Consider the following 25,859-nt stretch of genomic DNA (forward strand, 5'->3'; position numbering starts at 1 on the left):
AAAGCGGGCCATCAGATCAGAAACTGAGATGAATCTGGGAGCGTCCCTAGAAAACAGGGATGCTTGGAGGGTCTGCTCACCCACAGAGCCTGATATACTATGTCATGTATGGGACAAGTGTATGGTGGTGGGTTTTTTTGGGGGGGGGATTCAATACAATTAATTCATGGGCCAAACTGGACCCAGGCCCTTTTCTGGTGGACCGATGATTACCAGCTGGGTGTTGTAGTTCTCGCTGGTTGGGATGGGTCTTTGTCAGACCCATGTATGTGGTCATCTTGGGACTTAACGGTCTTATGGGCCCCCTCTCTTCAGATGGTGTATGGCTTCACTATATATTTATATCAATTGTATACCACTTGAACAGTCATGGTTTCCCTCAAGGAATCCTGGGAACTATAGTCTGCTATGGGTGCTAGGAATTGTCAGGGGATTTCTATCTCCCTCACAGGTCTACAATTCTCACAGTTGCCTGGGAAGAAGGCTTGACTAAACGGCCTCGGTCCAGTATACCTGAAGGAGCTTCTCCACCCCCATCGTTCTGCCCGGACACTGAGGTCCAGTGCCGAGGGCCTTCTGGCGGTTCCCTCATTGCGAGAAGCCAAGTTGCAGGGAACCAGGCACAGGGCCTTCTCGGTAGTGGCACCCGTCCTGTGGAATGCCCTCCCATCAGATGTCAAAGAGAAAAACAGCTACCAGATTTTTAGAAGACATCTGAAGGCAGCCCTGTTTAGGGAGGCTTTTTAATGTTTAATAGATTATTTTATTTCATTTTTCTGTTGGAAACCGCCCAGAGTGGCTGGGGAAACCCACCCAGATGGGTGGGGTATAAATAATAATTATTATTATTATTATTAGGCCAGTTTGTCTATGGCAGGCATGCCCAACTTGCGGCCCTCCAGATGTTTTGGCCTACAACTCCCATTATCCCTAGCTAACAGGACCAGTGGTCAGGGATGGTGGGAATTGTAGTCCAAAACATCTGGAGGGCCGCAAGTTGGGCATGCCTGGTCTATGGAGTGAGTGTGCCCTTAGGTCTCCCGAGGAGACCATGCGGCTGTTTCATGACCTGAGGATCATTCCTCGGTGGTAAAAGAGAAGCGGTTCTCCTCAGTCACCGCACACACCCCTCTGGAACGCCCACCCTTCAGTGGGTCACGAGGCGGAGACAGTCCTGACCTTTAAACACTTCTTACAAACTTGTATGTTTACCCAAGCTTTCCTGGACTCTGACTCTTCCTTTTTCTACATTGCTCAGTTTCCATTTGAGATATATGCAGTGGTAGTTTATTAATCTTATTATTAATCTGGTTTTCAAGGTAATTGCATTGGACGTTGTTTGCATTTTAATTGCCGCTGTCGAATATTTTATTGTAAACCGCTGAGATATTGCAATTATTTGAAGCAGTATCAATTTTTTAAAAAATGAATAAATGCATAAATAAGTAAAGCTTCCAAATACAGTAGTATCTTGTGTGCTTAGCATAGGTCTCTTATAAACTAACCTCCTCCTCCATGGTGGTGACTTCTTGCTCTGTAAATTTAGAAGACACCAATGGGAGCTCAGGGAATTCCAGAAGGGATGGGGAGAGAAGCACAAATGAGGCTAAAGTGATCCTATCCCTTTCCCAAGCCCTTTTCTGCAACATCTTGTTGGTGTTTACAGGACTCTCGGTGGCTTATTGCTGCTTCAAACTAAGGCCACATCCACACCATACATTTTGCAGTTATGGCTTCCTCCAAAGAATCCCGGGAGCTGCAGTTTGTTAAGGGGGCCGACTTCACAGACCTACAGTTCCCAGTATCCAAACCACGGTTCCCAAGATTCTCCATGACTGTTAAGAACATAAGAAGAGCCTTCAGGATCAGGCCAGTGGCCTACCTAGTCCAGCATCCTCTTCTTACAGTGGCCAACCACATGACTGTATGAAACTCTCAGGCAGGACCCGAGCACAAGAGCCCTCCTGTGGTTTCCAACAACTGGGATTCACCTGCTTCTGACTGTGAAGGCAGACCACAGCTGTCATGGCTAGTAGCCACTGGTAGCCCTATGACCCTCTGTGAATTTGTCCAGGCCTCTTTTAAAGTCATCCAAGTTGGTGGCCATCACTGGCCCCTGTGGGAGTGAGTTCCATAGATTAACTATGCAATGTGTGAAGAAGTCCCTTCTTTTATCTGTCCTGAATCTTCCAACATTCAGCTTCATGGGATGTGCATGAGTTCTACCATGCCAAGCTTCTATCATGCTGCCTCATACAGTACTTGTCTTTTCTGTACGCTAAAAAGTCCCAAATGCGGCAACCTTTCCTCCTAGGGAAGTCTCTTTTTTCTTTATGTTAAAGTGCTTTAGGTAAAGGTAAAGGGACCCCTGACCATTAGGTCCAGTCGTGACTGACTCTGGGGTTGCGGCGCTCATCTCGCATTATTGGCTGAGGGAGCCGGCGTACAGCTTCCAGGTCATGTGGCCAGCATGACAAAGCCGCTTCTGTCGAACCAGAGCAGCACACGGAAACGCCATTTACCTTCCCGCTGTAGTGGTACCTATTTATCTACTTGCACTTTGAGGTGCTTTCGAACTGCTAGGTTGGCAGGAGCTGGGACCGAGCAACGGGAGCTCACCCCATCGCAGGGACTCGAACCGCCGACCTTCTGATCGGCAAGCTCTAGACTCTGTGGTTTAACCCACAGCACCGTTTTAAGGGGGCTTTAAATCTGTAGTATGAATGTGACTCAAGACATTCCCTCTCTTGAAATCTGGAGGCCCCACCTGGTTTCACTTCACCGTTTTCCCAACGGGAATTTCTGAGCGCTGCTCCTTTCATGTATCATATTTGGGAGATGAGAGAGCCAGGACCTGAGTCATGACGGCTGCTCCTGGGTTTCGAATTTCTTCACTAGAGCGCTGGTTTGCAAACATTGCGTCTGTCACTCTTTCGTAACGGCTGATTTGCTGTTGCTTAAGACCGATGGCAGAGAGACAGGCACTGGGACAGAGAAAGGGACGTTCTGGTTCACCTCCCTGAACCCCATGAGGATTCATGAGGACTAGCAGCAGTTAGAACAAACATCCCCCACGTGGCCGTGTGTGTTCCTCACCAGCTGTGGTTCTGTGACATGTGGGGACTGAGCGAGGGAGGTAACTATGGGAGGTGGAGACCCAAATGGGCAGGTCTGCAGAAAGCAACCCGTTGAAAGATGGCTGCGGAAAAAGCATGCCTGGGAGGAAAAGCATGTTTGTGTGTAGGCCTGTTCACTCGTGGACACTGGACAAGCCATTTCTCTATACACATCTGCAAGCTTTTGTGTGAAAGGGTGCAAAATCGTTGTACAGCTCAGCTATTGATTACAGAGGACCACAGACACTACACTCATTGACGATTACCTGGGAATAACTGTACAGGTGTCAGTTCAACTAGGGTATACAAAGGCGCACATATTGTACACTTGTTAAAGATATCATGTGGACACACCTTGTGTGTTTGGTTTTGTCTAGAGAGTAATTTCCCTTATTGGTAAAGAAGCCTAGGAGAAAGAGGGCAGGGAAATCCCTCCTCGTCAGCGGGCTTAAATGATTTCAGGACATCAGAGCGTGGCAATCCATTGCCACCGCAGAACTCTGGGTCACTGAACGAACAATTAAGGCACTCTTGACATGCTCAAGTAGCAGTTTTTGTCTTTTACTGGAGGAGGGCTATTTGGGAAAGCAAGTTCAAGACATTCTTACTGAGGAGGAACAATAACATTCTGCCAAAGTGGGGTGACTGAGAAACCCTCCATGCTCTGGCAAATGGTTGGGGAGATAACAAGGCTATCAAGTTGGTTTGAAACAGTTTATCAAAGAGGAAGTAGGGGAATGGTTTACAATCTTATGACTGTCAGCTGGGCTAAACAAATTAGATATGATGCTTGGTCCTGCTCATTGACCACAGCAATAAAGATTTGAATTGATTTGGGTATTATCCTGTTTGTTTGTTTGTTTGTTTGTTTGTATCTGTTTATGAATCACTTCTTGTGAAACATCCTGGAGCACCTCAACAATGAAAAACTCTCAGAAATAAAACATATATGAAACAATTTTATGTATAAAGGCAATTAAGACATTTTCATACACTCACATACACACACAAACATATATCAGATCAAGACAATTCCATATAAGAGAACAATTTCAAAACGAATACGAGTTCAGACTGGGATAAAGAATCCCCACTGGAAAAGTTTGTTGGAACAGGAATGTCTTGAATAGAAACCAGAAAGACAATAAGAACTTGTCTGAAACGTAACTGCATGGCATTCCAGAGGGCAGGTGCTACCACACTAAAAGCCCTGTCCCAACATTGTGTGTATGCAGCGGACCTCCTAGTGGGCCCACCTGCTATTTGGGGTGGGTGGGTGGGTGTGGCTACCAAGGATCAACACATCTGCCAGCATTTTGGAACTCTCTTTCGGGGAGTGGCCATGTGGGCTATAAGTCACTGCTAGGGATGGGGGAGAAATTTGACCCCACTCATATTTGAAGAAGAACTTAGCAAATCTGTGTTTTGTGAAATAACTTGCAAGCCGAAATGCCACCGTCCTTTGAAATCCTAGCGATATGAGAGAAGGGGCGGAAAAAACCCTTATCTTTCTCCCCACTGTACATAATGTTATAGGCTTGGGGGGGTGTCAATCTGGATGACCTTTCAAAAGCTATGGCTTGGGGATCACCCTAGAACTCTAATGGGGAGGGCAGATCTGCTGGGATGTTAATGCTGCGAGTCCCTGCATCCTATGCTCAGGTTGTATATATGTGTAAATAAAACTATATAATCCTAAAGACACTGCAGTCTCTGCTGACCCTTTCCCCAAGGAAACTGACCCTGGATAGGTGCTAGAACCCCTAGTCCAGGGGTTAGCAAACTTTTCCAGCAGGGGGTTGGTCCACTGTCCCTCAGACCTTGTGGGGGACCGGACTATATTTTTTGGGGGGGAATGAATGAATTCCTATGTGCCCCACAAATAACTCAGAAGTGCATTTTAACTAAAAGCACACATTCTACGTACTCATGTAAAAACACACTGATTCACAGACCATGGGCCGGATCTAGAAGCCAATTGGGCTGGATCCGGTCCTCGGGCCTTAGTTTGCCTACCCGTGTCCTAGTCTCTTGCTGCTCAGAGATTGGGGAGCATGCAACACTGGTGTCAGAAGTGGGCTTATGTTTCCTGGAGGAGGAAGTATGAGCCCTTCCATCCCATGCTCAGGATGTATATATGTGTAAATAAAGCCGTATAATCCTAATGACACCACAGCCTCCACCTACGGTACCTTCATTCCACAGAAACCAAAGTCTGAGTAAGTGCTGGAACCCCTAGATTCTCTTGCTGCTCAGAGATTGGCCTGCATGTAACAATATATATCACATTCCCGGCTCTTACCTATTTTCTAAACATTATTATTATTATTATTATTATTATTTCACCATTATTATTATTTCACCATTATTATTATTTCAGCCAGCCTGGTACAGTGGTTAGAGTGCTAGACTAGGACTTGGGAGAGACCAGGGTTCAAATCCCCCACTTGTCCATGAAGCTCACTCGGTGACCTTGGGCCAGTCACTGCCTCTCAGCCTAACCCACCTCACAGGGCTGTTGTGGGAATTAAACGAGGAGGGCGAGAACCGTGCATGCCACCTTGAGCTCCTTGGAGAACAAAGTGGGAAATAAATGCAAGATATCAGTCACAAAATACAAAATAATCAAAGAGGTATCTGGGGTGGGAGTTACTCTCCGTGACAGCTGCTGCAGGAATTCCTGAGCATGCACAGACATTCTCTCCCCTCTCTCCAGGATTCACTGTTGCAACCCAGGATGTGTTGGGAAGCAGGAGCTCAGCCATGCAGGTCTTTGGTTGCACTCACGTCCTCGCTGGGCCTCCTTAGCCAAAGCTGCCTCCTTCCCTTCCCCTCCAGGACGGGCTGTTGATTCCAGGCACACATTCCGCACACCTGCTCTTGATCCCCTGTGGCTTTCTCCGCCTCCCCTGGCGACCTGCCTGGCCCAGCCTTCCCCTCTCAAGGAGCTCACTCCGCAGCTCCACTCCATGCCCAGGGAGAGACCCCTGGCAGCCGCCCCTTCCCTCCCGTCCCCTCCCTCCCCCTGCCATCTCCTGGGATTGCTTTATCCTTCGCTCGCTGGAGGCCGCAGAGAGCTCCGCAGGTGAGTGGACTTCGCCCTGGTTCCCCACCCCAGCCATGTCCTGGCCCAGCTTGGCATTTCAGGGGCTCAGCAAACAGGGGACTAACCTTCGGTTTGCCTGAAGCACCCCAGATTGCCTTTGCAAAGGAAGAAGAGGTTTCTGGGCATTGGTGCCATGGGCCCAGCTGTTGTGGGTTGGGTCAAATGCTGCCTGAGACAGGCTGGGATCCCACCAGAGAGAGACTGGCACCCCACAGGGATATTTCCACATGCTCACATAGATTCTTAAAGTTGGAAGGGACCCTGAGGATCATCAAGTCCAACCCCCTGCAATGCAGGAATATGCAGCTGCCCCTTATGGGGATAGAACCTGCAACCTTGGCATTATCAGCACCATGCTCTAACCAACTGAGCTATCCAGCTGATATAATGCCCAGTGTCATTTCTCCCAGATCAGCATTTGTGTGTTCAGGTAGTCTTTCTTTGTTCTGCGAATTACCAAGTCAGACCCTTGGGTCCATCTAGCTCAATACTGTCTACAGCGACTGGCAGCTGCTCCTTGGGTTTTCAGGAACAGGGGTGTCTCCAGGGAGGGTCTCCCAGCCCTGTCTGAAGATGCCAGGGATTGAACCTGTGCAAAGGAGGTGCTCAACAACCGAGCTAAGATTCCAGTTCCAAACCAAGATCTGCTTTATAGAGGATTGTAGAAATCTGCCTTATACTTCAGCAGACCCTTGGTCCCTCTGTCTGCACTGACTGGCAGCAGCTCTCCAAGGTTTTAGGCAGTGAGTCTTTTTCCCAGTCCTATTTTGAGATGTCACTGAGGATTGAACCTGGGTCCTTCTGAATGCAAAGCAGATGCTCTACTGCTCAGCTACATTTCTTGATCTACGGAGATTCCAACTCAAATCCCACTTTTGTTTTCCTGAGACAGCACCCTTGATTTGCTGCTGGCTCTTAGGCCTGGCGCTGTCCTGGTTGACTTAGCCTTGGTCAGGTGGAAGTGATGGCAGTGACCTGGTCTTACACATTGATCTCCTTTCCTGACCTTTGACCTCTCCAGTTTATCTTTTTGTGGGACAGTTCCACTTTTGGTGCTGTTTCCTGTTGACAATCTTCCTGGCTGCTAAGATAAGCTGTTCAGATGCTGTGTTTGCTAGACCTGAGCTGCGTTGCGAACCACTTTGCCTGGATCGATTCAGCTCACGCTCGACAAGTGCTGCAGAACTTTCGAAAACCTATTGAGTTGTGGAAAGTGCCTGTTCTAAGGCCTTGGGAACTCTGCATACAGATGGAAATGAATAACTAGCTCAGCTCTGTGGTTTTGCAAGCAGAACTGACGGCATGGGCCTTCTCAGGACGGTGTCACCATTACTGGTGTATGATGACTACTAGCTGCTAACTGGTTCTCAGAGCAAAAACTACACCGCCCAAGCCCAAGCGGGGAAGTATCAGCAGGCTTGCATGAACCTCCAGTTTTGCAAAAGTATGACAAATATTTAGAAAATAAACCCCTAAGGGAGAGGGAACCTCCCTAAACAGCCCATAAAGATGTGAGAAGAGCCTGCTGGATCAGGCCAATGGCCCATCTAGTCCAGCACCCTGTTCTCACAGGGGCCAACCAGATGCCCCAATGGGAAACCCACAAGCAGGATTGCAGCACAAGAGCCCCCTCCCCTTCTATGGTTTCCAGCAACTGGGATTCAGAAGCATTGCTGCCTCCAGCTGTGAAGGCAGAGCACAGCCATCGTGGCTCGTAGCCCTTGATAACCTCAGACCCTTCAAGGGTCCCGGAGAAAATGTCCACTGTGAGAAGAGGATGCTGGACTGGATGAACCACTGGCCTGATCCATCAGGCTCTCCTTATGCTCTTAGTTCCATCGCCTGCATGCCGTAAGCATGGAAGGCAACGCCGAGCAGAGATCTCTGGAAGCCAACAAACTGTGCAGATCCCTCGCTGGCCCTCGTCCAGTCTTTCATGACAAAGAACTTTTCATTCTCGGCCCTTGCCCTTCACATTCCTTTGCCGGAGTATGTTCCTAGATAGGTGTGCCTTGAATACCTGAGAATTGGCCTCCTCGAAAGGAACACCCGCACATTTGCTCTTGCAAATAAATCTCCCCAACAGAGTGTGGCACACTTAATGCACCCTGCGTGAGCCACACACTGTTTTCGCCAGGCGTCTGAATGCATTACCTTTATTTTATCTTTATCATCTATTCAATGTACATCCCGCCCTTCCTCCCTAAGGAGCCGCGGGCAGGAAACTGATCAACAACAACATCGTTCGAAAACATCATGCAAACAGCTTTAAACAATTGCATTCACTCAACCAGTAGTTTCAGTGTTGTCTGGGACAGTGTCTTTCTGCCAGCCAAAGCCTGGGTAAAACGGTTTTGTTTTTTTTAAAATCCTCCTGAAAGTCAATAATTTCACAACCAGGGAGCCACCACTGAAAATGCCCTGTCATGGGTCAACATCAACCAGGCAACCCAAAGAGGGTGGGTGGGGATACTGGGCAGCCCCTTCCCCAATGTTATCTACTTGGTCTATGTCGCTCCATGAAAATGTGCAGAGTTAGAGCATGAGAGTGTTGGTCTAGGACTGTGGAGACCCAGATTCAAAACCCGCAAGCAGGACCTGAGCACAAGCGCCCTCTCCCCCCGTAGCAGTTCCCAGCAGCTGATGTTCGAAGCCTCTAGCTGTGGATCTAGAGCAGAGCCATGGGGGCTACCGTAGCAGTCATTGCTAGCCTTCTCCTATGAGAATACCGGGGGGGGGGGCAGAGATCTTTTCAGTACTCCGCTTGTGAGCTTAACAATGTGCTTCACCTTATTAGGGCGGTCGCTTGATTAAAGAGATCTTATCCGATTCACTGTGTCACTTTGGGGGCTGTGATCCTAAAGATGTTTACAAGGGAAGGAGTGAATGGCAGCGGGTTGCCTTGAGTGGAGCCACCCTCCGTGTTCCCTGGCTTGTATTTCCACAGACCTCTGAGATGACGGCTTGCTGGCTGCTGCTGCTGCTGTTGCGTGGTGTGTCTGGTAACATTCACTGCCCAGACCGGTTTGGTGCTTTCAGTGGCAGGGGCGTGGCCCTGCTGCTTGTGGACCTCACGTCCTCCAAGGATGACAAGAGGATGTCTGGAGCAGCCTGCATGGAAGTGGGAGGGCCATTGACCTAGATAGCTTGCTATTGTAACACTGGCTGGCAGCAGCAATGTTCCTCTGGGGTTTTAGGCAGGGAGTCTATTCCCCAGCTCTACCTAGAGATATCAGCAGGGATTGCACCCAGGACCTCTTGCATGCAGCCTTTCCTCTACAAACAGCCTAAGGCTCCAGTCCTCATTATTCTGACTAAAGGTTTAACACAGGAAGCTGCCTTTCACCAAGTGAAACCACTGATCCATCTGGCTCAATATTATCTATGCTCATAGCTGCCAAGTTATCCCTTATTAACAGGGATTTTCCCTTATGCTGAATAGGCTTCCTCGCGAGAAAAGCGAAAACTTGGCAGCTATGTCTATGCTGATTGGCAGCAGCTCTCCAAGGTCTTAGGGAGTCTTTTCCCAGTTCTACTCAGAGATGCCAGCAGGGATTGGGCTCTTTGCATGCAAAGGAGACGCTCTGTCCCGCCCTGCTTCATCATCCAAATTGCTCCTGCTTTTCCTAATTGAACCTGGGAGCTTTTGCAAGCAATCTGATGCTTTTGTCACAGAGCACAAGTCCTTCCCAATCAGGAATGGAGAAAGCAGCTGCCTTAGAACGAGTCAGTCCAACTTCCCATCTACTGTAGTTCAGTATTGCTTACAACAGTCACTGACTGGCAACATGCAAAACAGGAGCTCAGTTACAGAGCTGCAGTCCTCCGCCTTTCCATCATCTCCTACGTTATTCTTTTTGATATGGAGATCGATTCTGGGACTTTCCTTACTGAAAACAAATCTTCTGCCCCTGAACTACACACCTGGCTGGCTCCTGCCAGAAGCTTTCCTGTGGATTAGAGCCCACTTTTACCTAAGGCAAGGAACACGTTCCTCTATTGTCGGGTGTATCTCTCTCTATGCACAAATGGATGATAAGGAAGCAAAATGGCAATGACATGCAACAGGTGCGGTCCGTGGCAAGTCGATCAGAGCCGAAACGTCAGCAAAAAGACCATTTGAAGCAGCTGTAATTTGTGACAACAGAAATCATTTTTATGTGGTGGAAAATAGAGCCAGAGCTGAAATGATTGTAAAATGAACCCGGTGGACCTTCAAAACCCAAGAGAATCACCTTAGCACTGCTGAGTAAATCAGCCCCTGGAGTGGGATAGGAAACTGCTGTCTTGATTCAGACCCGAATGTATCGAATCAAACTATTCAAGAAGTTAACCTAAGAACATAAGAATATCCTACTGGATCGAGCCAATCTAATCCAGCATCCTGTTCTTGCAGTGGCCAGCCATATGCCCCAACTCTGCAACACCTTTTCTGGCCAGCCTCTTTCCCCCGTCCCGCCCCATCTTATCCCTGGCTGGTTTCCCCAAGCGATACAGGAACAGGGAAACTCAGCCCTCTCGTCCCAGATGAGCAGCAACGATCCCAGCCTAGATGATGCAGAGGAATCTCGGGGAACAGGTTTGAGCCTCCGGGTCCTCTCAGCCAGGATGGAGCCAGGAAACTCCACCCACTATTGCAGCCTATAATCTTCCCAAATTTCCCCACCTGCCTAGCACTCCCAATTATTCCCGCTCACCGTTCGGCTGCAGGTGCGCAGCGAGGGAGACCGGAGTTCCAGAAGCCATGGCCTCCATGGGCATCCAAGTCCTGGGCATCTCCCTCTCCATCATCGGCTGGCTGGGCTCCCTGGTGTGCTGCATTCTCCCCATGTGGAAAGTGGCCATCTCCCAGGAAGACAACATCCTGCTCTCCAAGCGCATCTGGGAGGGCCTGTGGATGAACTGCGTGATGCAGAGCACCGGGCAGATGCAGTGCACGCAGTACGAGGCCATCCTGGGCCTGCCGCAGGACATTCAGGCCGGCCGGGCCCTGGTGGTCATCGCCATCGTGCTGGCGCTGGTGGGTACCTGCTTTGCCATCCTGGGCGGCAAGTGCACCAACTGTGTGGAGGAGGAAGTCCCTAAGGCCCGGGTCATCGTTGCAGCTGGCGTCTTCTTCATCATCTCGGGATTCCTGCTCCTCATCCCCCTCTGCTGGGCCACCCATGCCATCATCCAGGACTTCCACAACCCCCTGCTCTCCGTCAACATGAGACGGGATTTCGGACCCTCCTTGTTCATCGGCTGGGCCTCCAGCAGCCTCCTGATCATCGGCGGGGCCTTGCTTTGCCTCAACTGCCCTCCGAAAAGCGAGAAGACGTATTCAGCAAAGTACATGGCGGCGCGGTCAGGGCCTGCCAGTAACTACGTCTAAGGACTGTCCCCTTCTCCTGAGGGACCTTTCCACCATGAAGGCAACTGCAGATGGAGAGGGACCCTCCTTCGCTGCCTGAGCCTCCCCCCACCCTACACTTTTGTGTCTTGACTCTGGAAGCAGGCCTTTGTTTGCTGTGCCCACTGAATCCTAAAACGGGAACGCGGCTAGGTTGACCACCACCCACCTACCCAAAGCAGGCCGGGAACTGGCTTCCGTCACACCGCCTTTGAGCTGCAGAAGCAGAGTGAGCTTCCAAACTATCCGGCGGATGTTAGCTCGCTGAGCTGGACTGCAGCTTTTGAGGGAAGCTTCCTTGTGCCTTTGAAACAACTCACAGCCGCAAAGGGATGGGACCGACAGCCCCGGGATGGCAGGGGTTGAGGGTTCGTGTGTGTGTGTGTGTGTGTCTGTGTTCCAGGAGCATTTCTGGCTTTGCCTAGCGTTGGAACCTGCATCTCGCTACCTGGCTTGGAACTGTGGAGTGGCAGGGGGAAGCCAGTGAGAGTTTGGGTGCTAAGACTCTGCACTGTGGCGTTGTGGTTAGAGCGACAGGTTAGGAACTGGGAGAGACCAGGGTTCAAATCCCCACCTGGGCACGAAGCTCACAGGGTGCAAGCTTAGGGACCAGTCGCTGCCAGAAACATTGTATCTGGGGCTAGGGACCTCCAGAGAGACTCTTAAGGATGCTCCGGGTCAATTTCTGAACCTCTTTCCCTCTGGTTAGTGACTCTAGCCCAGGCATCCCCAAACTCGGCCCTCCAGATATTTTGGGGACTGCAATTCCCATCATCCCTGACCACTGGTCCTGTTAGCTAGGGATGATGGGAGTTGTAGTCCCAAAAACATCTGGAGGGCCGAATTTGGGAATGCCTGCTCTAGCCCATTATTCAATCAGTATCTTTTTGGGGAAGTAGGTGTTTTGACCTATGCTGGCCTTCTCAGTGTGGTACCCTTCCACCAGTGCCCCCAGCCAGCAGGGCTGTGTGCTCCCATCAGCTACGGTAACATCCAACTCTCCTGTTTTCCGTGGCCCAAGCGATGCTCTGAGGTTGCTCTCTCCTTTGGCAGCCAGGCTTTCAACATTCCGCCTCTGCCTGAATCAGGGATGCCTGATTAGGAAGAGAGGGAGAGAGGTGGGAGAGAGACAGAGAGTCTCAAGTTAGGCATTCTGGTGTGTGTGTGCGTGTGTGTTTCAGTATTTTATTTTTGCATTTTCAAATTTCCTTTTATTGGATTGTAAATTCCATCCAGAAGCCTAGAAATGCTTTGAATAAATAACAAAAAAGAAATATACCTTTCTGTCCTTTCTCCATTCCACATACTCCTTTCATGCAATTTCTTTACATCGTTTAGGTGCCGAGGGGGAAACGATTCACCTTCCCATTAATGGTTGCAGGATCCTCTGGGGCTGTGGCGTTTAGCCTGTTAAGGGAGCCAGCTGTGGTGTAGTGGCACGTTAAAAAATGCCAACATTCATGTAAATAATATTAAAATGCATTATATTGGGGTGGGTGGATTGCCAAGATGTGTATATTAGGCAAAAGTACTTCTTCACAGTTACAGGTAGGTAGCCGTTTTGGTCTGCCGTAGTCGAAACAAAATAAAAAAAATCCTTGCAGTAGCACCTTAGAGACCAACAAAGTTTGTCATTGGCATGAGCTTTCGTGTGCATGCAAACTTAGTTGGTCTCTAAGGTGCTACTGGAAGGAATTTTTTTACTTCTTCACAGAGTGTATAAACCTTAGTTGTCATTTTGTATCATCAAGTTTAGAACCTCTATAGGCCTCAAACACTTTCGCTCTTCCTTCCACAACACCCTCTCCCCTGCTTTGGCCAATGATTATTTGGTTGCAATTCCTGCTTTGCAGAGGGTTAGACTAGATGACCCTTGAGGTTCCTACCAACTCTACAATTCTATTATTCCCCAATCATTTTGTAGCTACTTCCCCCACCTCCACAATATCCTTTCTGTTAGGTGGGGCAACAAGAACTGCAGGTAAATATTCCTAATTGGAATGAACCACCTTTCCGGGTGCTTAGCGGGTGGGCGGGCAGGGAGGCGGGTGGGTCTTTTAGTAACCTGATTGCTCTGCCACCTTTGTGTTGGCACATTGGTAATTCCAAGGAAGAGGAAGAAGACACTGTATACCAGACTGGGGCACGTCGTGTGTGCCAGGGGTGGGGATAGAACTGGTTTTGAGAGGTAAAGTGCTGAGATAGGTCTCTTGAGCAAGAAGAGGGGAAGTTTTGAGTTTGCAGGCTGCCCAGAGGAACATCAGAAGCTGCCTTGTATGGAATCAGGTCATGGGCTCATCTAGCTTGGCACTGTCTAAAGCAGGCATCCCCAAACTTCAGCCCTCCAGATGTTTTGGACTCCAATTCCCATCATCCCTGATCACTGGTCCTCTTAGCTAGGGATCATGGGAGTTGTAGGCCAAAACATCTGGAGGGCCGCAGTTTGGGGATGCCTGGTCTATGGTCTAAAGCAGGCACGTCCAACAGGTAGATCGTGATCTACCGGTAGATCACTGGACATCTGTGGTAGATCACTGGCTCCCCCCAAAGAAGCTCAACAACTTTGGCTCCCCTAAAAAATGCTCAACATTTTAGCCTTTCACCCCCCCAAAAGAGGGCTTTCCTCCCACCTCAGAAAAGCTCAACAGCTCTGACCTGAATCCCTAAAAATGGGCCTTCCTCCTTCCTAAAAAAATCTCAACAACTTTGACCTGAACCCCTAAAAAATGGGGCTTTCCTCCTCCCTAAAAAAGCTTAACAACTTTGACCTGAACCCCCCAAAAGGGGGTAGATCACTGCCAGTTTTTAACTCTGTGAGTAGATCGCAGTCTCTTTGGAGTTGGCCACCCCTGGTCTAAAGTGATGGGCAGGATTTTAGACTGCAGTCGTCTCTCACAACCCTCCCTGGAGATGTCATTGGCGATTGAACCTCCAAAAGTTGGCAGACAACCGCTCCCATCAGCTCCAGCTGGTGGCCATCCAAGTGCCTGGGGGAACCCAGCAAGCGGGACCCAAACACAAGAGCCCTCTCCCCTCCTGGGGTTTCCGGCAACTGGCATTCAGAAGCTTTGCTGGAGTCAGATCACAGCCGCCGTGGCTAGTAGCCACCAATAGTCTCATCCTCCGTGAATTCGTCCAATCCTTTTTTTAAAGCCATCCAAGTTGGTGGCCATCACCACCTCCTGTGGAAATGAGTTCCATGGTTTAACTGTTTGTGATGTGGAGGACTTTATTTTCTTTGTCCTGAATCTTCCAGCATTCAGATTCATGACATGTCCTTGAGTTTCAACATTATGAGAGAGGGAGAATTTCCCCCCTCAATCCACTTCTCTATCCTGCATTGCATGGGGTTGGATTAGATGGCCTTTCGTCACTTTCTCCTTGCCATGCACAATTTCATAAGCGTCTATCCTGCCACCTCTCACTCGCCTTTTCCGTGATGCCCCAAACACAGCAGCCTTTCCTCATAGGGGAGCCACTCCAACCCCTGGATCATTCCAGATGCCCTTTTCTGAACCTTTTCACTATACCCTTTTCACTGCCTCCTGTGGCAGCAAGTTCCATAGCTTAACGATGCTCACCGAATCTCGAGTCAATTATGTGTTTCTACACATTCCAGTCAAGCCACATCAGCAGACCAGATGAGAAATTAAGCAAAGGAAATGCTCGAAAGGAAATGCTTTCTCTCTTACTTTCTCCTCCCCTTCTCTCTCTTTTTGAAGCTCTAAACATTCACGGTAGAAATCCTGACCAGTCAATGGGGCATGGTCAGCAGATGCCGGTCTTATACTGGTTGGGATGTCTCGCTTCAGCATTATAGTGGGGGCCACAGAAGTCCGTGTTTCTATAAAATATAAGCCATTTGGAGCTGTGTGGAGGGGAGGCCAGGCAAGTCTCTGGTTGGGATGCATCAATTAGTCTGTCTCCATCCTTCTCACATAAACAGTTCCATACTATCCGCAGGGCCCTGCGGCCTTCTGGAGACTCCCAGCAGCCAGCAGGGGAAATGGTGAGAGCCACGGTCTAGCAACATCATTCTGGAGTGACAGCAAGTTCTTTCCTCACACCTACAGCTTCTTTCTTAAGTGGAGATGTTTTTGAACACCACTGTTCCCACGAGAGGGCTGAGGCAGGCAGGCTGGCAGTCTCTTGCCTCAGGCCACCTCATGGCTTCACATCGGCCGCCATCTAGGGTGGGGAGGGCAAATAGAAGCACTCCTCCCTCATGGCCAGCACCATTGCTCAAGAGGTGGCAATGCAACACAGACTCCATGGGAGCTCTTAGGCCTCCTCCTCTCTGAGACAGAAGCCGAGACTGGTCTCCTAGGGCCGGCAGCAGCTGAGCTACACCCCCTGAGCTACACCCCCTCGCACCCGCTCCCTGCCAGGTGTGGCGGCCAGAAAAACAGGCATTTGGGGTGGAGGTGTTTGCTGAGATCTCTTTGATAATTCAGCAAATGATTGCTCCATCTTCCCACCTGGCAAATTTGAACCTGTATACAAAAATGGAGCGGGATATGAGAAGTAAATAACTTAATATTCATCTCTTGGCGGCAGCCTGGGGCTGTGTTGCCGAATCCTGGAAAACCTTTAATAATTTGGATGATTGCTGGCGCTCTAGGGTTTGGCAAATTGCCCTTCTTGAAAAGGTATCTCATTAGCTAAAAGTATCTAAAGGGCAGAGCTCAAATGACCGTATATATACAGTCTGTGTGTGTGTGTGTGTATGTATGCATGTATGCATGTATGCATGTATGTATGCATGCATGCATGTATGTATGTATGTATGTATGTATGTATGTATGTATGTATGTATGTATGTAAACAGCTAGAGCTGTTTAGCTTCTTTGAATAAAGAGTCAACTTCACTGAAACCAGGTATTTTATTGCTGACCTACTCCTGACTCCAGCTCCTGACAATATACAGTGGAACCTCCGTTTTTGAGCGTCTCGGAAGTCTAACATTTCGGCTATTGAATGCCCAAAACCCAGCAATAACTGCTTCTGTTTTTGAACGCTTTTCGGAAGCCAAAAATGCCACACAGCTTCGGTATTGAGTTTTCTGGACGGAAACGCTTCCACTTTCAAACATTTTGGAAGTCGTAGTTACAGGTAGGTAGCCGTGTTGGTCTGAGTCGAAGCAAAATTTAAAAAAATCCTTCAGTAGCACCTTAAAGACCAACTAAGTTATTATTTTGGTATGAGCTTTCGTGTGCATGCACACTTCTTCACTGTGTACTGTATCTGAAGAAGTGTGCATGCACACGAAAGCTCATACCAAAATAATAACTTAGTTGGTCTTTAAGGTGCTACTGAAGGAATTTTTTATTTTGGAAGTCGGACGTTCTTCCGGAACGGATTATGTTCCAAAACTGAGGTTCCACTGTATTCAGAACCCCCTCAATCCAGACCCTCAAAAAAACTGGGAAGCTTCATCTGGCATTCTCCTGACACCAAGGCTCCTGCTTCCAACCTAACCCCCCTCTGTGCTGTTTCCCCAGCAGGTGGGAGCACGATGGCGGTCCTGGCCTTGCAGGTGGGAGGCCTGGTGCTGTCAGTCCTGGGCTTCCTGGGTACCATCTTGGCCTGTGCCATGCCCATGTGGAAAGTGACGGCCTTCATTGGCTCCAACATCATTGTAGCCCAGGTCTTCTGGGAAGGGCTGTGGATGAACTGCGTCTACGAGAGCACCGGCCAGATGCAGTGCAAGGTATACGACTCCCTGCTGGACCTCCCCGCTGACCTTCAGGCGGCCCGCGCCCTGGTGGTAGTCTCCATCGCCATCTCCGCCCTGGCCCTGCTCGTGGCCATCACCGGAGCCGAGTGCACCCGCTGCGTGGAGGACCCAGAGGCCAAGGGGAGAGTCTCGGCAGTGGCCGGTGGGGGGTTCATCCTGGCCGGACTGGCTCTGCTCATCCCCATCTCCTGGTCCGCCAGCGCCATCGTCAGCAATTTCTACAACCCCCTGGTGCCCGAGGCCTTGAAGCGAGAGCTGGGCATCTCGCTCTATGTGGGCTGGGCAGCCAGTGCCCTCCTGGTCTTCGGAGGGGCCATGCTGTGCTGCCACTGCCCACAGAAGGGGAGCACCAAACCTTACCCGGTGAGATACTGGGCCGGGGGGAGGCACTCCACCCCAGGCAGCTATGCCCGGAAAGACTATGTTTGACTGCTACGTGGGGGGCGCACCTCTCACTTCAGGAGGGGAAAGGTTTCTCACTTCTATAGGACTCGTATACGGGGAGAACAAAGAAGTTGCAGGATGCTTCTTGCAAGTCACTCCTTGCCGGAGTATAAACTCAGGGGGGCGTTTGGTACTAAATGGTGGGAATTGCAGTCAGTCCAGCAAGATCTGGAAGTCCACCGGTTCTCCAGCCATATATATCAACCTTTGGCAGATCAAATCACGTACCCTCCCAAGTATCCCTGTTTTCCAGGGTCAGTCCCAAAATTACAGAAGCAGTCCCAGTTTCTGTTTTGATCCCACAATGTCACGATTTCCCTTTCCCCTCCCCTCCACATCTCGGAGAACAATTAAAAGTGGCGTGTGTGTGTAGTTGCAAAAATAGAGTCCTGTTTATACTGAAAATAAAATTCCTGCACCAAATGAAAGACATGGTGAAAAGCTGGCGTATGAAGCCTTTCCTATAATTTTGAAGGAAAATGTCACCAATCCACTTTAAATTGCAATGCTTCGGCAGCCGGCCATTTTTAGGAAACGTGTTTATTCCTTTTTTGTAAATGGAGCCTTACGCTGTCTACTGAGAAGTCAGTCCCACTGTATTCAATGGAGCTTACTCTCAGGTAACTGGGTAAAGACTGTGCAGCTTCACGCTGAAATCCTAAGCATTTTTACTCAGATCTAAGTCCCATTGAGTTCAATGGGATTTACTCTCTGGTACGTTCCTGATCATTCTCACAGTTCTTCTTCTTCTTCTTCTTCTTCTTCTTCTTCTTCTTCTTCTTCTTCTTCTTCTTCTTCTTCTTCTTCTTCTTCTTCTTCTTCTTCTTCTGTATGTGTATGTATATATATATATATATATATATATATATATATATATATATATATACTGTATATATAACAACTAACGTATCATATTCAAACAACAAAAACAGGAAAATTACAGACACAAAAATGCATCACTCAATCTTATAAGCCATATCTTTGTCGACTTCCTCTTTTCCCTCCCTTCTACGTTTCTATATATCACTTATTTAGCACTTTCTAAATCTTAATAACATTCTATTTTTTTAATTATCAATTCTAAATATTACTCTTAACCCCTTTTCAATCAAAAATTTTCAAAACCTCATGATCTAATTTTAGTCTTAAGAGCTAAATAACATCTTATCATATATCAAAACCTTAACGCATAATACATTAATCTAACTTACTTCTGCAACCTCCTTATACTTCCAAATCCTTTATTGAATATTACTAATCTTACAGTTCTTTTCTAAATAAACTTTCAATTTCTTCCAATCTCCTTCCACTGATTCTTCTCCCTGGTCCCGGAGTCTCCCAGTCAGTTCAGACAGTTCCATGAATTCTATCAGCTTCATCTGCCAGTCACCCACCGTAGGTATATCTTCGGATTTCCAATTCCTTGCTAATACAATTCTAGCTGCTGACAGGGACTGAAGGCAGCTTACAGCTTAATTTTTTAAAAAAAATCCATTTATATGTTGAAGGTATTACACACATTCCCTTCGCTCGCACATTTTTTTCTTTACAACAGTCCTGTGAGGTAGGTTCAACTGAGAGGTTGTAATTGGCTCAAGGTCAGGGGTGTAGGAAGATAGGGGTGGTGGGGGTGGTGCGCCCCGAGTGACGTGATCCCAGGGGCGCCATCGCCGCTGCCTGCCCCGCCCACAAAACGTGCGCTCCGCCCCTGCGTGTGGTGCGCCCCGCCCCAAAACGTGCACCACGTCACTGCGCATGGCATACCCTGCCCCAAAATGTGCACCATGTCATTGCGCATGGTGCCCCCCCCCCGCCCCCAGAACACGCGCCACATCACTGGGGGCAGCGCACCTGCTCTCCGCCCCCGGTGACGGAGCATGAAGCTCCGCTGCTGCTCAAGGTGACTGATGTAGATGTGAATATGATGTATATGTTTGCAGCGAGATCAAACGCAGGAGAAGCTAATTGATGTGGAAGAGAATGTCAGAGAAATGTCGGAGGATATGGAATCATGGAATTACAGAATCACCGAAATAGAGTTGGAAGGGGCCTCCTCCAGTCCAACCCCCCTGCTATCCAGGAGCCACAGTGAAATATACTTGGAGGCGAGAGTGAATTTCATGCTCTTTATTCGGCTGGTAGCAACAGAGGACACAGCTCAATAATCCCTGACAGGCCCCCCATCCAACCTCTGCTTAAAAACCTTCAATAAAGTAGAGCCTTTCTGAGGGAGTCAGTTCCATGTTGCTGGACGCCCAACTTCCATCAACCCAAGCTAGCATGAAGCTATGTAACATTTCCAAAAGCATACCGGTAAATCTGTGCTTATACACCTTTGTTCAGCTTCTGCAAACCCCACCCACATTCGTCCTGTAAAAAGAGAGAGGGAGGTGCCCTCTCTGTGTAAACTTTGGTGTTTTAAAATAAACAGTGACTCCTTAAAAAAGAGCACAAGGAAGTTGGTGCAGGTTGTAAACCAGGTGCAAAATGCAAATAAAAATAAAACTTTAATGGAGCATCGATGTTTCACCCGCAGGGCTGTGAGCTGTGGCAATCTTGCCTTGAAGGCAAGAATCCCATTTGGCCGGGGAGACTCCCAAGCTGGGGCTTTTCTGCCCACAAGGAAGCTGTTGAAGCCAAGAGGTCCTGCGACTCCATTAATGGTGGGCAGGAAGTCGGTATTTATCTGGAGCCTTGATCTCTAAATGGCCCACACCCATTGTTCTCTAGATGGCATGCATGCACGTCTTATTAAATCACCAGGACCTGTTTTTATATCCTTCTCTTCTCCATTAGGCTAAGTCAACTTTAGTTAGGTCCTTTACAGAAAGAAGCATTTTCTCTCTCTCTGTCTCGGCCATCCCTTCCTCCCTTGCAAACCTGCCAAACTGAGTTATAACCCTCTTTTGCCCACTGGGGAACCCAGTTGGGCAACACGGAACTCACCCTTATCCATATTTCTGCAAGGATTTGCCGCTTTCAAGACCCTTGTTTCAGATTGTTTGGAGAGAGAAGGGGCAAACATTCACACATTTTGGGCTTTCTTCCCCCCCCCTTCCCCATTTGGATTTAATATTTCTCTAGTTCCACCATTTTCTGAGGGTTTGTAGAGACTGTCCTGGGTATATAGGATGTTGGTGGGGGGAGCACCTCTGGTGGGGAACAGATTGTGCTCCTTCCAGGGAAGCTTGTCCACCTTTGGTCCCCACCCGTCCACTCAGCCCTCACCTGTGACCAGGGCCGGCGCGTCCATTAAGGCAAACTAGGCAGTTGCCTAGGGCGCCAAAATGGAGGGGGCGCTGGCCAGCCTGCCCCCCACCCCCCTGCCGCCGTGCCCTGAAGGCAGGGAGAGGGCTCCAGCAGCACCTTCCCTCTCCACCAGCACAGCAAGCAAGAGCGCGACAATGCGCCGCCAGGGCTGCAGGCAGGCAGGAGAGTGCCTGCCGTGGCGCCCGGAAGCTCTGGGCTGCAACAGGCGCTCGCGGAGGCCGGGAGCGCCACGCCCCACCACCCGCGCCACCCCACCCGGGGCTGGGGAAGGGACCTGGCAGGCAGGGCCACCTTCGCACCTCTCTGCCTCTGGGGCCGCCTACCTCCCGCGCTGGCCGCCCCTCGGGGCGACGGTGGGAAAGCGAGCGGGGGATGAGAAGCGCAGCGCTGGAGCAGAGCAAGACTCTGCGCGCCCTTCCAGCGCTCCGGTTGTAGACCCTCGCACCTGCCTGCCTGCCTCGGGACTCCCCGCACGGGACGGGAGGCTCACGGCCCACCCGGAGTGGCAGAGGTGGCAGCGCCGCCACCGCCATGCCCAGCTGCCCACGGGGGGGCAGGTCGAGGAGGGTTGGGGAGGGGGGCATGCGCCAATTGGGGCGGGGGGTGGCGACGGCAGAGCTGTGGGGTTGGTAGCTGGTTGCGCCCCACCGGTCATCTGGCGGTGTGCAGGGAGGGGGGAGGCCGCCGGCGGGGCTACGCCCGCTGGGGCACCCCTGGGGGGCCGGTGCCGTGTTTGAAATATGATTGGCCGGGGGGGGGGGTCATCTCGCCTAAAAGTTGTCAGCATGTGACAGCAGCCACACCCCTGCAATGGCTTCGACTGGCTGGCTATGCCAAATGAGGGTATCTGGTGGGTCTAAAACCCTTGGTGGGTTAGGGGCTTTTCCTGCATGCAATGACAGGCTCCAGAAGATTGAACGGACGAGACCAGTCTTGTGACCAATGGTCAAGAAGGCAGTTTCTGAACGTGCTGCAGAAGAAAGTGAGGAGCAGATAAGACTCGTCAACCTGGGAAGGGAGCCCATCTAGGAGAAGGAAAACTCTGGTGCTAAACCTCTGCTGTCTTGCAGGATATCTTCGGGAAAAGAAAGACTGGAGTATACTCAAATCTGGAGTGGAGTCCCCAAGTTGGATGGCGCCTTGTACGCCTCCTTCTGGCAACAGGGTTCTGTCTTGGGCCCAGTCTTATTCAACATCTTTATCAATGACTTGGATGATGGGCTTGAGGGCATCCTGAGCAAGTTTGCAGATGACACCAAATCGGGAGGGGTGGCTAATACCACAGAGGACAGGATCACACTTCAGAATGACCTTAACAGATTAGACAACTGGGCCAAGGCAAACAAGATGAATTTTAACAGGGAGAAATGTAAAGTACTACACTTGGGCAATAAATAAATAAATATGAAAGGCACAGATGGGTGACACCTGGCTTGAGAGCAGTACATGTGAAAAGGATCTAGGAGTCTTGGTAGACCACAAACTTGACATGAGTCAACAGTGTGATGCAGCAGCTAAAAAAGCCAATGCAATTCTGGGCTGCATCAATAGGAGTATAGCATCCAGATCAAGGGAAGTAATATAAAAAAATTCCTTCAGTAGCACCTTAAAGACCAACTAAGTTTTTATTTTGGTATGAGCTTTCGTGTGCATGCACACTTCTTCAGGTATCTGAAGAAGTGTGCATGCACACGAAAGCTCATACCAAAATAAAAACTTAGTTGGTCTTTAAGGTGCTACTGAAGGAATTTTTTTATTTTACTTCGATCCAGACCAACACGGCTACCTACCTGTAAAGGGAAGTAATAGTACCACTGTATTCTGCTCTGGTCAGACCTCACCTGGAATACTGTGTCCAGTTCTGGGCACCACAGTTCAAGAAGGATATTGACAAGCTGGAACGTGTCCAGAGGAGGGCAACCCAAATGGTCAAAGGCCTGGAAACGATGCCTTATGAGGAACGGCTTAGGGAGCTGGGTATGTTTAGCCTGGAGAAGAGAAGGTTAAGGGGTGATATGATAGCCATGTTCAAATATATAAAAGGATGTCATATAGAATAGTGTGAAAGGTTGTTTTCTGCTGCTCCAGAGAAGCGGACACGGAGCAATGGATTCAAACTACAAGAAAGAAGATTCCACCTAAACATTAGGAAGAACTTCCTGACAGTAAGAGCTGTTCGGCAGTGGAATTTGCTGCCAAGAAGTGTGGTGGAGTTTCCTTCTTTGGAGGTCTTTAAACAGAGGCTTGACAGCCATTTGTCAAGAATGCTTTGATGGTGTTTCCTGCTTGGCAGGGGGTTGGACTGGATGGCCCTTGTGGTCTCTTCCAACTCTACATAGCTGCCAAGTTCTCCCTTTTTTTAAGGGAAATTACCTTATGCTGAATAGGCTTCCTCGCGAGAAAAGGGAAAACTTGGCAGCTGTGACTCTATGATTCTATGATTCCTGCAGCCAAGCTGGTGCCAAACATATTGCTCTGCTTTCCTTTGGACCACATCAGTGAGGCTGAGGGTGGGTGGGTGGGGGGTATTGTCATACAGGCAGCCTAGGACCTCCATACACACTGCTCAGGCGTGTGCCCCAGGTGCTAACGCAGCCATTTGACTTCACCCCAGAAGGTGCACTCCATTGTCTCTTGAGACAGACAAATGCCAACAACAGAAACTGTCTACGAACATCTTAAGAGCATAAGAAGAGCCTGCTAGATGAGGCCAATGCCCCATGTAGTTCCAACATAAAATAATGTTCACGCAATCACCCATCTATTCTAGCATCCTGTTCTCACAGTGGCCGACCAGAGAAGGAAAGGGCCTGTTTTCCATCCCTCTGACCTTCGTAAGGAATTTGGCGGTTGCTAGGGGAGTAAATGGCAACCCCCTACCCTCTCCGGGGGTTACGGAGAGGGGCCGCTGGCCCGCGATGCCCCCAGACCCACTCCGACTGTTTTTGGAGTGGGGGGAGCTTGGGCTGAAAAGCACTTACGAGGGCCAGGACTCCCGGACGCTAATCTGCATGGCGGGGATTTCCATGGTTAAAGAAGATAATTAGGCTTAAATCTATGGACATACTTCAGAAGGAGGGGAAGAAGCGCTGTTTACTGCTGAGAAATTTATGCTGCTGAGGGAGAGGAGTCAAAGGCTGTATATCATCTGGAAGAAGGATTGATGGGGATGGAGCGATAAGGGAATTGAGTTTTTTTCTTCTTCATATGAGTTACTTCGTACCTTCCCAGACGCGATGTCCTGGCTTGTTTGGAGTGAAAGAGAAGCAAAAGACTGTGTGAGTTGAACTTTATAAACTGTTGTTACTGAGCATATTTTTTAAAGATGTGGAGTTGCCGATGAGAAAAGCCCCCCCCCCCAGTCGGACGGAAGGAGTCCTGGACGCGTTCGGAGGATGAGCTGTGACGCACTTTGAATTGGAGCAGCGACCTGAAGCTAAGTTCAGCTATAGGGCAAGGAGATCCATTAATTTACCAAGAGTTTATGGTTTGATGTTTGGGTCTTCTGCCTGGAAAAGCTGTAAATTTTATAAAGATCGTTAATCTTCATGGCTATGAGAGAAAAGAAAAGTGATTTGAGCTTTTTAAGATGGCGCTGCTTCGACGCAACAGGGAGCTCCAGACTAAGAAGATTTATGGGGAGGCTGGACTGATTAACCCACACAGGAGAAAGAACATTTGTGAAACCTTGTTTGATATTTATCTCAGCAGCTGGGAAACAATCGGTTGAAAGTGGAAAACATCTATGTGACTGTAAGGGGAAGATCTGGATTATTATGAACTTGGAGGACGATTTGAACTTTAGAAAAAAGACGGCAGTGGACGGTTGCGAGGAATCCCCAATTTCTTGAAGCATGGGAACCCAAATAAAAAATTCTTTAGACGATTTGGCATAACATTCGGTTTGATTGATATATATATATATATGTGTATAATTTGAAATAATGAATGTGATATAATTGGTTTTAATTGGAAAATTAATAAAAATATATTTAAAAAAAAAAGGAAAGGGCTATCAGTGGCTACTAGCCATGATGACTATACTCTTCGTCCCCAGTTTGAGGCAGTAAACCCTCTGAATACCCTTTTCTGGAAACCACAGGAGGGGTAAAGGGCTCTTGTGGTCAAATCCTGCTCTCAGCTTTTCCCTCAGGGATTTGTTCAGCCACAGTGAGGACAGGATGCTGGACTAGATGGGCCATTGGCCTGATCCAGCAGGCTCCATTTATGTTCTTAAGGCTGGTGCCCTCCTTGCCTTCTCAATGACTCTCCGCTCTCCTGTTCATTTTTAAGATCCTTAACCAGGTATTCTTCCAGCTACAAAAGTTTGCTTATTTTGGTTGCTAGGAGAAGCAATACCAGGGCCAAACTAACAAAGCGTATATTGCCTGAGCTACAAATGAGGAACAATGAAGGGAAAAACCTCACCACCACACACTTCCTTTTATTGCACCGAAAACTGATTTTGCTCAGAAACCCCATGCCCCATTCATACAATTTATTTAAAGAACTACAATACCACATTAAACTCTCGTGGCTTCCCGCAAAGAATACTGGGAATTTTGGTTCGTTATGAGTCCAGACAATTGTTGGGTGACCTCCAATTCCCCTCAGAGAACTATAGTTCCCAGGGAAGAGAGGTTGACTGTTAAACCGCTCTGGGAGTTGTAGCTCTGGGAAAGGGGAATAGGGGCCTCTCCCAGCAACTCTTAGCACCCTTAACAAACTACAGCTCCCATAATTCTTTGGGAGAAAGCCATGGCTTCATTGCAAAACTCAGAGAAGTGCAGGTTT

At 49.0% G+C, this 25,859-nt stretch overlaps 2 protein-coding genes across 4 annotated transcripts; both read left to right on the top strand.

The window, feature by feature from the left end:
* The first annotated feature begins 6,045 nt into the window (after positions 1-6,045).
* LOC118096705 (claudin-4-like) lies at positions 6,046-20,570 on the top strand. 3 transcript variants are annotated; one of them, XM_035138767.3, is made up of 3 exons: positions 6,067-6,201; positions 17,116-17,714; positions 20,332-20,570. In XM_035138767.3, the coding sequence occupies exons 2-3, from the start codon at positions 17,130-17,132 to the stop codon at positions 20,491-20,493; spliced, it is 747 nt and encodes a 248-aa protein (XP_034994658.3). In that variant the 5' UTR covers positions 6,067-6,201; positions 17,116-17,129; the 3' UTR covers positions 20,494-20,570. The 3 variants fall into 3 exon arrangements, with proteins under 3 accessions (XP_060124361.2, XP_034994658.3, XP_088514366.1); XM_088658240.1 differs by having other exon boundaries at positions 6,073-6,201; positions 17,119-17,714; XM_060268378.2 differs by lacking the exon at positions 20,332-20,570 and having other exon boundaries at positions 6,046-6,201; positions 17,116-18,223.
* On the top strand, positions 10,841-11,744 carry LOC118096706 (claudin-4-like). The gene has a single exon (XM_088658241.1). It carries the CDS (start codon positions 10,967-10,969, stop codon positions 11,594-11,596), a length of 630 nt encoding a protein of 209 aa, XP_088514367.1. The 5' UTR covers positions 10,841-10,966; the 3' UTR covers positions 11,597-11,744.
* Positions 20,571-25,859: the final 5,289 nt, after the last annotated feature.

Source organism: Zootoca vivipara, chromosome 14 (genome assembly GCF_965207765.1).
Source record: "Zootoca vivipara chromosome 14, rZooViv2.hap1.1, whole genome shotgun sequence".
In the NCBI taxonomy this organism is placed as follows: Eukaryota; Metazoa; Chordata; class Lepidosauria; order Squamata; family Lacertidae; genus Zootoca; species Zootoca vivipara.